The sequence below is a fragment of the Podarcis erhardii genome (assembly GCF_964252035.2).
Source record: "Podarcis erhardii genome assembly, chromosome: 1".
Taxonomy (NCBI): Eukaryota; Metazoa; Chordata; class Lepidosauria; order Squamata; family Lacertidae; genus Podarcis; species Podarcis erhardii.
In genome coordinates, this window is record NC_138497.1 from 131251622 (window position 1) to 131267369 (window position 15748).

At 45.4% G+C, this 15748-nt stretch overlaps 1 protein-coding gene across 2 annotated transcripts in view; it reads left to right on the plus strand.

The window, feature by feature from the left end:
- Window positions 1–15748, plus strand: part of PARD3B (par-3 family cell polarity regulator beta) — a 636273-nt gene that overhangs the window by 444748 nt on the left and 175777 nt on the right. For both annotated transcript variants that reach the window (XM_081859338.1, XM_081859339.1), the window contains one exon: window positions 10383–10679. In XM_081859338.1, the coding sequence (XP_081715464.1) occupies window positions 10383–10679 (297 nt within the window). The remainder of the gene's footprint in view (window positions 1–10382; window positions 10680–15748) is intronic.

Genomic DNA, 15748 nt, shown 5'->3' on the forward strand with positions numbered 1-15748 from the left:
TATTGGTATGAGCTTTTGTGTGCATGCACACTTCTTCAAATACAGTAGAACAGAAGTCACCAGACTCTTACATATAGTGAGAGGGTCTGGTGACTTCTGTTACAGTGAATCTGAAGAAGTGTGCATGCACACAAAAGCTCATACCAATAACAAACTTAGGCGCTGTGGGGACGCGGGTGGCACTGTGGGTTAAACCACAGAGCCTAGGGCTTGCTGATCAGAAGGTCGGTGGTTCAAATCCCTGTGACGGGGTGAGTTCCCGTTGTTCTGTCCTAGCTCCTGCCAACGTAGCAGTTTGAAGCACGCCAAAGTGCAAGTAGATAAATAGGTACCGCTCCAGCGGGAAGGTAAACAGCGTTTCCGTGCGCTGCTCTGGTTCGCCAGAAGCGGCTTAGTCATGCTGGCCACATGACCTGGAAGCTGTACACCGGCTCCCTCAGCCAATAAAGTAAGATGAGCGCCGAATCCCAAGGTTATCCGCAACAGGACCTAACGGTCAGGGGTCCCTTTACCTTTTAAGGTGCTACTGGAAGGAATCCTCTTATTGTATGTTATTCATTTTAACATTTCTAAGATGCCTTTTGACCAAACTGGGTCAATAATAGCCTTCAGCAGTATCAAACACAATTGGTTAATACTGGATTTCATTTTAAAAAAAATGCATGTAAAACAAATATTTTGCATTGGAGTCCAATTGACCAATTGCTATTTCTTCCCAAAAAAGGCATGGCAAAATTTGTTGGTGGAATGGGACTAAATAGTAATAGATAAAGGACAAGCCATTGGGGTAAAAGAGGGAAAGTTGAACTAAAGAAACATTAATGAGAAAAGCAGCAAAAGATTATTATGAATGACAGCAATCTGTTTATTCCTTTCTGTCACTAATGTTCACCCATGGGGCCTGCTGTTAGTTTGTTTATCACAATCATATATGGCCATTGCTCCAGTTTGCTAAAGGTGGCATATATGGCTCTTCTTTTCCCATTTTATCTTCACAATAAACCTCTTGAGAGAAACACACTGTAGGCTGCATTCAACCATCTCTTTGCGGCCCAAAGACTCTTTGACCCAGAGGGTACTTCCACCAGCACAGAAAGGAAGGCAAAGAGATTTTCACTGGTTCTGCCTCAGAGGTTTGGCAATGAATGATATGTGCAAGCAGTGGCATCTGAGTTTCCAGCAGACATAATCCTGAAACTTGCAGCAATTTTTTACCAGACGTAACGGCTGGAAACTTGGGTTTTTCTTTCAAATTAAAGCAGAGATCCTTAGAATCCTGGACTCTTGTGTTGCCCATTTTGGTGCATGATCAATATTGTGAATAATTGCACTCACAAACGGCTCTGCTTATGACTTAAGTGTTAACCTGCACTTTGAGCCACAACACACATTTTTCCCATAGCAGCAACCGGGGAATAATCTATTTGGGTAGCAGTTCCCTCTGCAGCAAAGCTAATACTGAACCAGTCAGGCAGCTGGATGTATTTGCCATAGAATAACCACACTGAGATTTGAGTTTATTATTAGGGAGACCCAGAAGGGAGTACATTCATTAGGCAGGAGGGCAAATAACACCCTAACTCATATAGGTTGAGGAAGAGGGGGTTGTTGTGTGGCCTTTGTTCTTATTTCTGTTATGTACCATGGTACCTCGGTCTACAAATAGTCCTGTTAACGAACTATTCAGGCAACGAACTCCGCAAAACCAGAAGTAGGTGTTCCGGCTAACGAACTTTGCCTCGGAAGAGGAACAGAAGCTGAACGGTGGGAGGGCACTGGTGGCAGGAGGCCTGAGTAGGGAAAGCACACCTTGGTTTAAGAACACTTTGGTTTAAGAATGGACTTCCGGAACAGATTAAGTTCGTAAACCGAGGTACCACTGTATTCTATGTTTTCTATAGTTCTGTGTTGTGAGCCACCCTGCAATTTGTGGGTATGCAAATTTAATAAATAATAATAGTAATATAGTCTCATGCTATGGTTTGCATGTGATTTGACACCAGCTTTTAAAATGTTTAGCAATGCACCAGAAGTCCATATACAGTGGTACCTCTGGTTACATACACTTCAGGTTACATACGCTTCAGGTTACACACTCCGCTAACCCAGAAATAGTGCTTCAGGTTAAGAACTTTGCTTCAGGATAAGAACAGAAATCGGGCTCCGGCGGTGCGGCGGCAGCAGGAGGCCCCATTAGCTAAAGTGGTGCTTCAGGTTAAGAACGGACCTCCGGAACGAATTAAGTACTTAACCCGAGGTACCACTGTATGATGTAATTGTAGTTGGTGCTACTATACAAAATGGGTGAAGCATGAGCTTGACCAAAAGATGACATGCTTCATATTGATAGAGCACCCCATAGCCTTCCCATCCTATTCTTCTAAACCACTGGGCCTCTTGGGCTTGCCAATCAGAAGGTCAGTGGTTTGAATCCCCGTGACGAGGTGAGCTCCCGTTGCTCGGTCCCTGCTCCTGCCAACCTAGCAGTTCAAAAGCACGCCAGTGCAAGTAGATAAATAGGTATCACTGCAGCGGGAAGGTAAACGGCATTTCCGTGCACTGCTCTGGTTCACCAGAAGCGGCTTAGTCATGCCGGCCACATGACCTGAAAGCTGTACGCCGGCTCCCTCGGCCAATAAAGCGAGATGAGCGCCGTAACCCCAGAGTCGGCCACGACTGGACCTAATGGTCAGGGGTCCCTTTACCTTTACCTCTTTAAGCCAATACCGCTCACATTTGCTGTAATCAATAAAGTTGTGGCCTAAAATTTGCCCATTAAACTTCAACCAAAATTCTGTGTTGGTGTGAATTTCTTTATTCTATTGGGGGATTCCTTGAGGGTCTTGGCACGCAAATCCAGTATACCTGCCTGACAGTGGAAAACAGGCATATTCAACAATACAAGCTGTAAAATCATATGCTGGCATGTCAATGCAAGGAGGCCGCTGGGGAGCAACCACAAAGAATTCCTCTCTTTGTGCCTTGGTTGTACAGATCTAATGGGTGGATAATATAATTAGGCAGGAGCTCTTATTTTATTAATCCTCTTTAACATTGCATTTCAAATCTACCAAGAAGACAAATCTATGAATAGTATAGAATTGTAGAATTGTAGAGTCGGTTCGTATAGTTAATGCTATGGTTTTCCCAGTAGTGATGTATGGAAGTGAGAGCTGGATCATAAAGAAGGCTGATCGCCAAAGAATTGATGCTTTTGAATTATGGTGCTGGAGGAGACTCTTGAGAGTCCCATGGACTGCAAGGAGATCAAACCTCTCCATCCTTAAGGAAATCAGCCCTGAGTGCTCACTGGAAGGACAGATTGTGAAGCTGAGGCTCCAGTACTTTGGCCACCTCATCAGAAGAGAAGACTCTCTGGAGAAGACCCTGATGTTGGGAAAGATGGAGGGCACAAGGAGAAGGGGGCGACAGAGGACAAGATGGTTGGATAGTGTTTTCGAGGTTACCAGCATGAGTCTGACCAAACTGCAGGAGGCAGTGGAGGACAGGAGTGCCTGGCGTTCTCTGGTCCATGGGGTCACGAAGAGTCGGACATGACTAAACGACTAAACAACAACAACAACAACAAAAGAGTCGGAAGGGACCATGAGGGTCAACTAGTCCAATGCAGGAATCTTTCAGCACACAACCCTGAGATTATGTGTCTCATTCTGTACCAACTGAGCTATCCCAGCTGTAGCTGTTGTTAAAAATGCATCGTATTCATCAAAATTCCCAGAATACGAACAGCCATGGTTACAACTTCATCAACCTCGTGGGATACTTATACAATTGGTTTGACTGTTCCCATACTTGTAACAACAACAACAACAACAACAACAACAACAACAACAATTTATTATTTATACCCCGCCCACCTGGCTGAGTTTCCCCAGCCACTCTGGGCAGCTTCCAATAAAGTGTTAAAAACAATACAGCATTAAATATTAAAAACTTCCCTAAACAGGGCTGCCTTCAGATGTCTTTTAAAAAGAAGATAGCTGCTTATTTCCTTCACATCTGAAGGGAGGGTGTTCCACAGGGCGGGCGCCACTACAGAGAAGGCCCTCTGTCTGGTTCCCTGTAACCTTACTTCTCGCAATGAGGGAACCGCCAGAAGGCCCTCGGCGCTGGACCTCAGTGTCTGGGCTGAATGACAGTCCTTCAGGTATACAGGACCGAGGCCATTTAGGGCTTTAAAGGTCAGCACCAACATTTTGAATTGTGCTCAGAAACGTACTGGGAGCCAATGCAGATCTCTCAGGACTGGTGTTATGTGGTTCCGGCGGCCAGTTCCAGTCACCAGTCTAGCTGCCGCATTCTGGATTAATTGCAGTTTCCGGGTCACCTTCAAAGGTAGCCCCACGTAGAGCACATTGCAGTAGTCCAAGCAGGAGATAACCAGAGCATGCACCACTCTGGCGAGACAGTCTGCGGGCAGGTAGGGTCTCAGCCTGCGTACCAGATGGAGCTGGTAAACAGCTGCTCTGGACACAGAATTGACCTGTGCCTCCATGGACAGCTGTGAGTCCAAAATGACTCCCAGGCTGTGCACCTAGTCCTTCAGGGGCACAGTTACCCCATTCAGGACCAGGGAGTCCCCCACCCCCGCCCACCCCCTGTCCCCCAAAAACAGTACTTCAGTCTTGTCAGGATTCAACCTCAATCTGTTAACCTTTCAAGAACTCTTTCTTAATTCTGGAGGTTAGCCCAGTATAACCTTCCTTCATTACATTTTCGGAAGCGTGATTTGCAGTGCAAAATACAGATATTTAACACTACTAGGGAGTTTTCTAATACTAGTAGGCTTTCCCATGTCTGGCACAAAAGCTGTCGCAAATGGACAAGATTCTCACTTGATGTAGGGTTGCCATATTTCAAAAAGTGAACATCTGGACACAAGAGTTGTGGAGTTTTGGGGGGTTGGGCCACAGCTGTTGAACTACAGCAGCAAAAAATGTTATTTGCCCCAAAATGGAAAGAAGGAGAAAGAAGATTTTGGAGCTGTTTTTAAGGGGAAAAGGCAAAAATGACACTGCCGACATGGATTGCCATGTGTCCGGATTTTCCCAGACATTTCAACAATTTCTGCCCAGACACTGCTTCCCACTACAGTATTCTGGGTGTGTCCAGGAAATTCTGGATGTATGGCAAAACTAACTTGATGTCAATATTGAAATACTTTATTGTCACTTGTACAACTGGTATACAGTGAGATAACACTCAACTGATATCAGCAGAGATAATTCAAGGGAAGCAAACTAAACATCAGGCCTTCAGACCTTGGTCAGTCAGATACAACTCAATCGGTAGAGCATGAGGCTCTTAATCTCACTCAGGTTGTGGGTTCGAGCCCCAGGTTGGGTGAAAAATTCCTGCATTGCAGGGGGTTGAACTAGATCAGCATGGCCAGACTCAGCCCTCCAGCTGTTTTGGGACTACAATTCCCACCATCCCTGACCACTGGTCCTGTTAGCTAGGGATCATGGGAGTAGTAGTCCCAAAACAGCTGGAGGGCCGAGTTTGGCCTTGCCTGGACTAGAAGATCCTTGTGGTCCCTCCAACTCTATGAATCTATGACAGCAGAAGACAGAAGCATTCAGAAACAGACGCTAATCAATTGACTGACAGATTATTATTTTTTTAAAATAAATCAATCTTCATTTGTAAACAAAACCCTATAGTGGGGTGTGTAAAAAAAATTATTTTCTACATTATAATTTCTCTTGAAAGCACTTTGTGTGCAAGAGAGAGCTGGAGAGAATCCATTCAGTTGTGCCGCCCCCCCCCCCAATAAATGTCTTTGGTATTGACGTTTCTTACCTTTATTTGCAATGGAAATCCATCTTGGTTGTTGCCATGCAGCAGGCATTCACCGACAATGGGATCCATAGACTCCATTCTCCCAGGAAGGATTGTTTCTGTTGACAAAAATTGATCGGGTTTTCACTTTCTACATATATATCCATGCATTTGGTCCATCAAGACGTTGAATGGGCAGACCAGGCCTCTGCTTCTCTCTCTCTCGCTGTTATGTGATCTTTCTTTCATCTTTCTTTCAGTGACCCTCGGAGAATTGAGCCTCTTTCATTATTTTTTTGAAAAAAATCTGTTCACTAATTACTTGTGTGCTAGGGATTGTTACATTATAGAAATAAAAGGAGATGTTCATTCTTTATTTTTTATCTGTGGCAACCTCAAAGCCTCTCCTTAATCCTATTTTTGTTTGTTTACAGCTCTTCCAACTTTCTGGGGATTACTTGCATCTGAAGAATGCAAAAAAACCCCAATCTCAAACCCCCCCCCCCCACCATCCTAGGGGCTTGTTCTTGCCTCCATTTAACAATAAGCATTCTGTATAGGGGCATTACAGTGATTGCAGATAGGGTGTTTATGCTCATGATTAAAGGATCAGAAATAGATAATGGGTTTTCTTTCCAAACCACTCCCTTCGGCAAGTGAGCCCATCTGCCTTTATTTTGGCACCAGCCCTTAACCATCGGTTAGGGCTACCTTGTTAGGTTTTGGTAAAAGGGGAAATGTGGTACAGCAACATAAGAGGAGAATGCCCTAGAACCAGGTTTGGGGCAGGTAATCTTTGGTGGGAGAACCCCAGCAAAGATTTAAAATCACAAACCATGCAGCAAACCATTGCACTGTGGAGAGTGTATTAACTTATGGTCTGTGTGTATGGTTTGGGAGCTGCATGGCCAGGGGAAAAACAATGCTATCCAGGGTTGTAAAGACAGTAGAGAGAATAATTGGGTGCACTTTTCCCACCTTAGATCAAATCTATGCTGCCAGGTGCCATAAGAAAGCTGCTGAGATAACACAGGATAGTACGCACCCCGGAAATGATCTTTCAGCTTCTGCCTTCTCGAAGAAGGTATAGGGTTATAAAGGCCAGGACTAGCCACCTGAGAAACAGTTTCTACGCAAATGCAATTCTGGTTCTAAACACAGCATAAGGGGTCTCTATAGTATAGTGTATTTTATAGTATAGTGTATTTTAAAATGGGGTTTCAGAGTTTTTAGGGGATTTTGAATGTTTTATGTAGTTTTGTAGTAGTTTTATGTAGTTTTGTAGTAGTTTTATGTAGGTTTTATGTAGTTTTTCAATTTCATTGTTCTGCATGGGACAATGACAATAAAGATATCGTATATTGTATATATATTGTAAAGCAAAGCATGGAAATGCAGGCTGTTCGACCTTTAAAACATCCCCTTCTAAGTCACTTTCAAAGTTCCCTTAGTGTAGAAAGAGACCGCACGTTTGGTAAGTTGAAAGTGGTTTACTTACAAACCCTCCAAAGGTCAGATTCATGTGTTTTTCTACATAGCAAGAAAATATAGGCAGCATAACTTAGATTCCAAAATGGCAAGGGTTTCTAAATTATTAGTATAGAAACGCAAATGTAGCTTACTTAAGCCACATGGTCTAAGCTTCGAACACCCAGCTTAGACCTTGCTGGTAGAGTTCACATGGTTGAATGAAAGAACAAAGGCTTCCTCCCAAAGTGAGGAGGGGTGACCTAGCTCAGCCTGGCAGGATAACTTACTGTATGGTCTTAACCCCTTAATGTATTAATTAGAGTTAAGCCTGTTGGTTATATGAGGCTGGATATCCCACATAACTTGGGTTCTTTATTAAGCAGGGTTTGGAAACTAGTTTCAAAGCAGATAATAATAATAATAATAATAATAATAATAATAATAATAATAATAATGGTGATGATGATGATGATGATGATTTATTTGTACCCTGGCCATCTGGCTGGGTTTCCCCAGCCACTCTGGGGAGATTCCAACAAAGATTAAAAATACATTAAAATATCACACATTCAAAACTTCCCTGAACAGGGCTGCCTTCAGATGTCTTCTGAATGTCAGGTAGTTGTTTATCTCTTTGACATCTGATGGGAGGGCATTCCACAGAGTGGGCGCCACTACCAAGAAGGCCCTCTGCCTGGTTCCCTGTAGCTTCGCTTCTCCCAGTGAGGGAACCGCCAGAAGGCCCTCGGCGCTGGACCTCAGTCTCTGGGCAGAACGGTGGGGGACTGGGGGAGATACTGCACAATCCTGCAGCCCATACAAAATATTGATGGACTGTGATATCCTGCTACCATGAGGGGTTCTTGGGTGGCTATGAAGATGATAGGAAGGGGGAGGGAAGATCAAAATGGGTAGCTAAGATTTTTGAAGTGTTCAAGAAAGAACTTGTCTATGAGTTTAAAGGTAGGGAACTCAGTAAATGGGTTAAAGGGATAAACTTATTTTGTCTAGAAAGACCTTATAAAAAAGCACCGCTATTACTTCTTTAATACAGAAGATCCAGACTTCTTTCCTTGAGGCGGCATTTTTGTTGCAGATATGATGTATTTGCACAATCAAAGTTAACATTTAGCTGTTGAGAAACTGTGATTCTCTCTTCCCCACTCCACTTTCCCTCAAGATTTATGGATCCCTACGTATGGCAAATGCACACATGGGGTTATCTGTCTCTGCATGCATTAGGGACCTGCGTTTGCCCCCAGTTTCCCAGCACTGAATGAGAAACTGTCGCGTAAAACCATCAGGTTTTGCAGTTTGCACTCTGGCTATTCACACAACACTAAACCCAAGTTTTGCACTGAGTGTACAACTTACGGAGAACTGGAGCTGATCAAGGCTATCTAACCTTGTGTGCCTGTATGATGATACATGGGTTTGCAAACCTCTTTTACACAATGCCCGCATCTTCAATTTTAGATATGTCCTTGGCATATACCTAAAGCCATATGAAGAGGTCCTCTGATTTCATAATTATTCTTAGTGAAAGACACTGTGGTATAATACTTTTACATTTACTGGGTAGCAAGCATTGTATAAGCTTTAATGTTTTCATGCCTTCTCATTTGTGTTCATTTTCTAGAGGAATCTATTTCCCCTCTTCTCTGCCTAGTTTACCTAATTCTTGGTGTGTGTTTTTCCCTAATTTGCCATCCAAAGTTACTCGTTTACTGGTTCTTGATTTTCCTCCAACTTCAAAAGTTGATGCTTTAAAAAAACACTTATTATTCTCTCGCCATTCTTTTCATACATCCTCTACACCTACTTGCTTCCAGGAGCATCTTCTGTTCTCCAGAATTTAATAATGGTGGGTAAAGCCTGGCTTTTTTTAATTGGCAGCTTTCCTGAGCTTTAATCCGTCTCTTGCCTTTCATTCCCTGCTCTCCGCGTACCAGGGCTCATCTTGCTGCTGTGATCTTTTCCGTTGCTTTAATTATGGAGTGTGGCAGCTGAACGTTTAAGTTTCATATTAATAGTGCCTTGTTTAAAGTTTTCAGTTGCAAAGCAAATGTTGAATCATCTGAATTTGGCGAGGTTTGAAATTATACCTGGGTATGTTTTTACCGTTCCTATTCCCAGCAGATTACACAATGGCACTGATTAGCTGCCGCATTTTGTAATACCACTTAAGGTTTTATCACAGTGGAGTACTGCCAGTAATAGTCTTTAATTCACTTATATGTACCAATTCATCTCTGTCAGGCTTCTATTCATTTCTTCCCTGTCTTACTCTGTCCCTAGCCTCTGTATAATGAGGTATGATGTCCCCCACTTAAGTGGGGGAGGGGGTCCAAAAATCCCTAGTGAACTGACTCTGGTCTTTTTGACTCTTCAGGCAACCAAACCCCCTTTGCATTTATATGCCCACATTATTGCACTTCTCACAAATGAGAGAAAGTGGTGCTGATAACGTTATCTGTTCATTCAGATGCAAAGAAGAAGAAGTTACCGTATTTTTTTCTCTATAAGATGCACCAGACCACAAGACACACCTAGTTTTTGGAGGAAGAAAACAAGAAAAAAAATATTCTGAATCTCAGAAGCCAGAACAGCAAGAGGGATCGCTGCACAGTGAAAGCAGCAATCCCTCTTGCTGTTCTGACTTCTGGGATAGCCGCGCAGCCTGCATTCGCTCCATAAGACGCACACACATTTCCCCTTACATTTTAGGAGGGAAAAAGTGAGTCTTATAGAGCAAAAAATACGGTACCTTTCGTCAGGCATTTAATATGGACCTGTTATAGAGATGTCTTTTTCATAATCCTCAAAGTAATGCATGTTTGTGCGGTTGAATATGGGTCACCACGTTGCAAATACCTGGATGGCGATGGGGCGCTTATCTGTTGCAAATCGTGGCGGATTTATGATTGACGTGCTTGCTTGATATATGTTGCGTTAAATGCTGGAGCATGATTATAAAGCGTGAGATGTTTCCTAAGGTTCTAGCTGTGGTTTTTGTTGTCTTTGCAAAACAACTGTTGCCTCCGAAAGTCGCATGCTTTGCTTCGCTAGATGTTGCTGCAAACTCTGAGCTTTGTTGTTTTGTCTCCTAGGATTGGTGCAAAACATCAGGAGCTGCGGCAGAAGCAGGCCAGGGGGCTTGCCGAGTATTCCCCTGGCCCCGTGGGCCCTCCGCCTGATATTGACGACGACGAGACAGACCCCAATTACGCACAAGTCAATCACTTCCGAGAAATGTATCCACCTGCCAGTGCATACAGGCCGTCTTCTCCACCTGTGTCGGAAAACTTTGGGTGTGACAGCCCTCCAGTGCCAGTGGACAGGGACCACCTTGAAGGGCTGTATGCGAGGATAAACAAGCCGTCTCATCAGCACGCTCCTGTGGAGAGGTAGTGATTCATATCATGGAAATTATTGCACCTGCAAATATTTGCAGATGTAACAAAATAGCATGTTGTTTGTTTATGTCATGAAATTTATACAGTCGTACCTTGGTTGTCGAACGCCTTGCGACTCAAACGTTTTGGCTCCCGAACGCCGCAAACCCAGAAGTGAGTGTTCCGGTTTGCAAACGTTTTTTGGAACCCGAACGTGTGCCGGGGTTTCTGGGGCTTCCGGTTGAATGCAGGAAGCTCCTGCAGCCAATCGGAAGCCGCGTCGTGGTTTCCGAACGTTTTCAGAAGTTGAACGGACTTCAAGAACCAAGGTACGACTGTACACCACTTGGTTGTTAAAAATCCTCAAAGCAGTTTGCAAAAGATAAAACGGTAAAATCAAGGGGGGGGGGATCACAACCGTACTTTACAAACATGCAAAAGTTAAAATATTGAAAGCGTTAAAGATTACCTCAACTTTCTAAGAATCTGGGGAGGGCTTGCCTAAACAAGAATGCTTTTAGCAGGCACCAAAAGGGAATACAAAGAAGGCTTGACCTCAAAAGGCAGAACATTCAGGAACATACTAGGTTCCATCAGTCTATGAGGGCAGGCTGGTTTTGTGTCTAACACGTTTTCTGCAAGGTTTGTCGCATGGACATATTACCACTTTGGATAGCGTACACGAATGGCTTTAGCACTGCAGCACCATTGCAAACTGTGATGTTATGACAAAGTAATGAGGTAGGGGAATTAAACAGTAGAAATGTTTATGATCGGAATGTCAAGGAGCTAAGCTTCAGCTTTTTCCACTCCCAAATCCACTTTTTACAAGAGGAGAGATCCAGATTATAACTTTTCTTCAGCAATGTTGCAATTTTACTCGGGTTCGCTGAGTTATTTGTTTAAATGCAAACATTATATTCGCTTTACATTTGCGCCAGTTCTAGTCCCACTGCTCAAGGTCATGATAAAATCGAAATCATTATTAAAAGGCTTCTACTTCACAAAATTGACAGAATTGACCTGACTCCAATCCAATTGCGGCACTACCAAATAAGTGGGTTTTTCCTTCCCGCTTCCTGCTCTGAAGAACTTGTTATTTTGCAGCATAAAAGACTTGTGTGCTCAAATTGCGCTTTTTGGCCCCTGTGATCATTCGGCGCCATTAGCAACCAGCTTTTGTACCATATGCAGTGATTTACTATGTATGCCTACAGTTTACATTTCCCCTGTTGTGTGATATTATGCACTTTCAATTAAGTCGGAGGGAGGACTGAGAATCACGGCACTTTTATGCAGACTGTAAAGCGTGGCTTTGCAAGACAGATTACCTTTCAGGGCCTTTCCAATAACCAAGTAGGGAGAGAGGAGCCATTTTTAATCCTTACTGTCAAGCTTCCAGGTTGATAGCAATAAGAAATATAGTATTCCCCACCCCCCTGTATGAGTTAAACAAGAAAACACAGATTCGCAGGCACAGTTGTGGAGCCGTCACCATGAGATTCTGAAAGTTGGCATTTGATAATACAAAATAAAAATAAAAGAGAGCTTGATTAGACTTCCTGTGTGTTACAATAAATTGTGACACCTCTTGGAGGTGGGGGCAGTATGTGAAAGTATAAACAAACAGCTAGACAAATTAGAAGACAGGAGTGCCAGTTTGGCCCTGCGACCGTGGGTCCCCGGAGCCATAGGTACCATGCATTGTGCATGGCCCTGGCACTGAATTTTGTGGGTGCCTAGCCCTTTCATGGGGAGTTTTGTGGGTGCTTGGGCACCCAGGGCCCCAGGGAGTTGGCACCTATGCTGGAAGAGTAAAAATGAATGGTTGTTACTAAGGTTTGTATAATTTGCTTGTCAGCGCTATCACTAGCCCTATTTTTGGTTAAAGGGACAGTAAATAGTATGGACTTGTGAATAGATTAATTCGTTTAAGACTCTTTTGCAGGAATCAATACCAGTTTAGAACTTCCTTTATGTGCTAAAGCAGGGGTCAGCAAGCTTTTTCAGCAGGGGGCTGGTCCACTGTCCCACAGACCTTGTGGGGGGCCGGACTATATTTTTTTTGGGGGGGGGTGAATGAATGAATTCCGATGCCCCACAAATAACCCAGAGGTGCATTTTAAATAAAAGCACACATGCTACTCATGTAAAAACATGCTGATGGCCCCCGGGCCTTAGTTTGCCTACTCATGTGCTAGATTGGAAAGAGGTTCAGAACTAACTATTGGGCCAGATATTAATAGTTCCTGAGGTTAACAGGATAAGAATATATGTTATCCTGAGGTTAACAGAATATATCTATCTATCTATCTATCTAATAATAATAATAATAATAATAATAAATTTTATTTATATCCCGCCCTCCCCAGCCGAAGCCGGGCTCAGGGCGGCTAACAACAATCAACAATCAAACAATCAGATATTCACACATTCTAAAAATATTACATTATAAAAATCAATTAAAATCAAATTAATGGCAACTAATTAAGCAAGATTCTAAGCAGGTTGCCAGAGGAGGGAGTCAGACTGCGCCCTGACCAAAGGCCTGGTGGAACAACTCTGTCTTGCAGGCCCTGCGGAAGGATGTCAGGTCCCGCAGGGCCCTAGTCTCTTGTGACAGAGCGTTCCACCAGATTGGAGCCGCAGCCGAGAAGGCCCTGGCTCTAGTTGAGGCCAGCCTAACCTCTCTGAGGCCTGGGACCTTGAGGATGTTAGTATTTGCAGACCGTAGGTTTCTCTGTGGGGCATACCAGGAGAGGCGGTCCCGTAGGTACGAGGGTCCTAGGCCGTATAGGGCTTTAAAGGTTAAAACCAGCACCTTAAACCTGATCCTGTACTCCACCGGGAGCCAGTGCAGCTGGTATAGTACCGGTTGAATGTGATCTCGCAGCGAAGACCCCATAAGGAGTCTCGCCGCGGCATTCTGCACCCGCTGGAGTTTCTGGGTCAGTCTTAAGGGCAGCCCCACGTAGAGCGAGTTACAATAATCCAGTCTGGAGGTGACCGTCGCATGGATCACAGTGGCTAGGTCAGGGCGAGAGAGATAAGGGGCCAACTGCTTAGCTTGGCGGAGATGAAAAAATGCCGCCTTTGTTATAGCTGTAATCTGCGCCTCCATAGAGAGGGAGGTATCGAAGATTACACCCAAACTCTTAACGGACGGTGCTGGCACTAATTGCACCCCCGCAAGAGATGGGAGTTGCCCCCTCAATCCCATATCATCCCGCCCCAGCCAGAGGACCTCTGTCTTCGAAGGATTTAACTTCAACCGGCTCCCACGTAACCATCCAGCCACAGCTTCCAGACATCTCGCCAGTGTATCGGGGGCCGAGTCAGGATGGCCATCCATCAACAGATAGAGTTGGGTGTCATCGGCATACTGATGGCAACCCAGCCCAAAACTCCGGACAAGCTGGGCGAGGGGGCGCATAAAGATGTTAAAAAGCATCGGGGAGAGAATCGCACCCTGAGGCACTCCACACACCAAGGAGTGGCGCGATGATAATTCCCCCCCGAGCGCCACCCTCTGTCCCCGACCAGAGAGAAACGAGCGCAGCCATTGCAGGGCTGTGCCCTGGATCCCCACGTCGGCAAGGCGGTGGTCCAGGAGTTCGTGATCGACCATGTCGAAGGCTGCTGACAGATCTAGAAGAATCAGCAGCCCCGACCCGCCTCGATCCAGCTGCCTACGGAGATCATCTGTTAGGGCGACCAGAGCCGTCTCGGTCCCATGACCAGCACGGAAGCCGGACTGGAATGGATCCAGAGCAGATGTTTCATCCAGAAACCTACTAAGCTGTTCAGCAACCGCTCTCTCAATCACCTTACCCAGGAATGGAAGATTCGAGACCGGGCGGTAATTGGATAGATCTAAGGGATCTAATGATGTTTTCTTTAAGAGCGGACGCACCACTGCCTCCTTCAGTTCCCCTGGGAATATCCCGGTGCCAAGGGACAAATTGATGATATCCCCCAGGGGGCCCCGCACCTCGTCTGGACACGCTCTAATCAGCCATGACGGGCACGGGTCAAGAGGACAGGTGGTGGGCTTTCCAGCTTGGAGGAGTCTGTCCACATCGGCTGGAGATATCCGGTCAAAATGGTCCAATACTGGACCCGAGGACAGTCGAGGGGCCTCCAGTTCCTTTATTGTATCCAAATTGGCAGGGAGGTCATGGCGGAGCAACAGGACCTTCTCCGCAAAAAAGCTCGCAAATGCCTCACAGCTGTGTGTCAGATTGTTATTTAAATTTGGCTGTCCTTCAAGGGACGTTAAAGACCGAATTATACTAAATAATTGCGCCGGGCGAGAGCTAGCGGATGCAATGGAGGCCGAGAAGTAAGACTTCTTAGCGGCCTTCACAGCCATCTCATAGGTTTTCATAAAAACCCTATAAGATGTTCTTGAGGCTCCGTCACGGGCACCCCGCCATACTCGCTCTAGCCGTCTGAGGTCCCGCTTCATTTTCCGAAGCTCCTCGGTAAACCAGGGAGCCCGGTTTCTGCGGGGTCGCAGAGGGCGCTTAGGTGCGATCTCATCGATGGCTGCCAGGAGCTGGGTATTCCAGCCCTCAACAAGCTCAGTCAATGAGTCGCCAGGGAGAGCAAGGTCCCGCAAGGCTTGACGGAATCTATCAGGGTCCATCAGCCTCTGCGGGCGAGCCCAAATCGGCTCGCCACCTAAGCAGGGTGGGGGTGGAAAGTCAATCCTGGCTTTCAGAGCGTAGTGATCAGACCATGGCACCTTCATCGAAGGAGACATGATCACATCTATACCGGCACCAAAGATCAAATCCAGTGTGTGGCCTGCTTGATGTGTGGGGCCCGAAACAAACTGGGAGAGCCCTAGTGTCGCCATGGAAGACACCAGGTCCAGAGCCTGTGAGGAGGGAGCGGCATCAGCATGGAAGTTGAAGTCTCCCAATACCAATAGGTTAGGGAACTCCAAGGCCCAGCCGGCCACCGCCTCCAGCAGGCCTGACAGGGTGGCTGCTGGTGCGCTAGGTGGCCGGTACACCAGCCAGACAGCCAAGCTCTCCTCGGAGCCCCACACTAGGCCAACACATTCAATGCCGGGG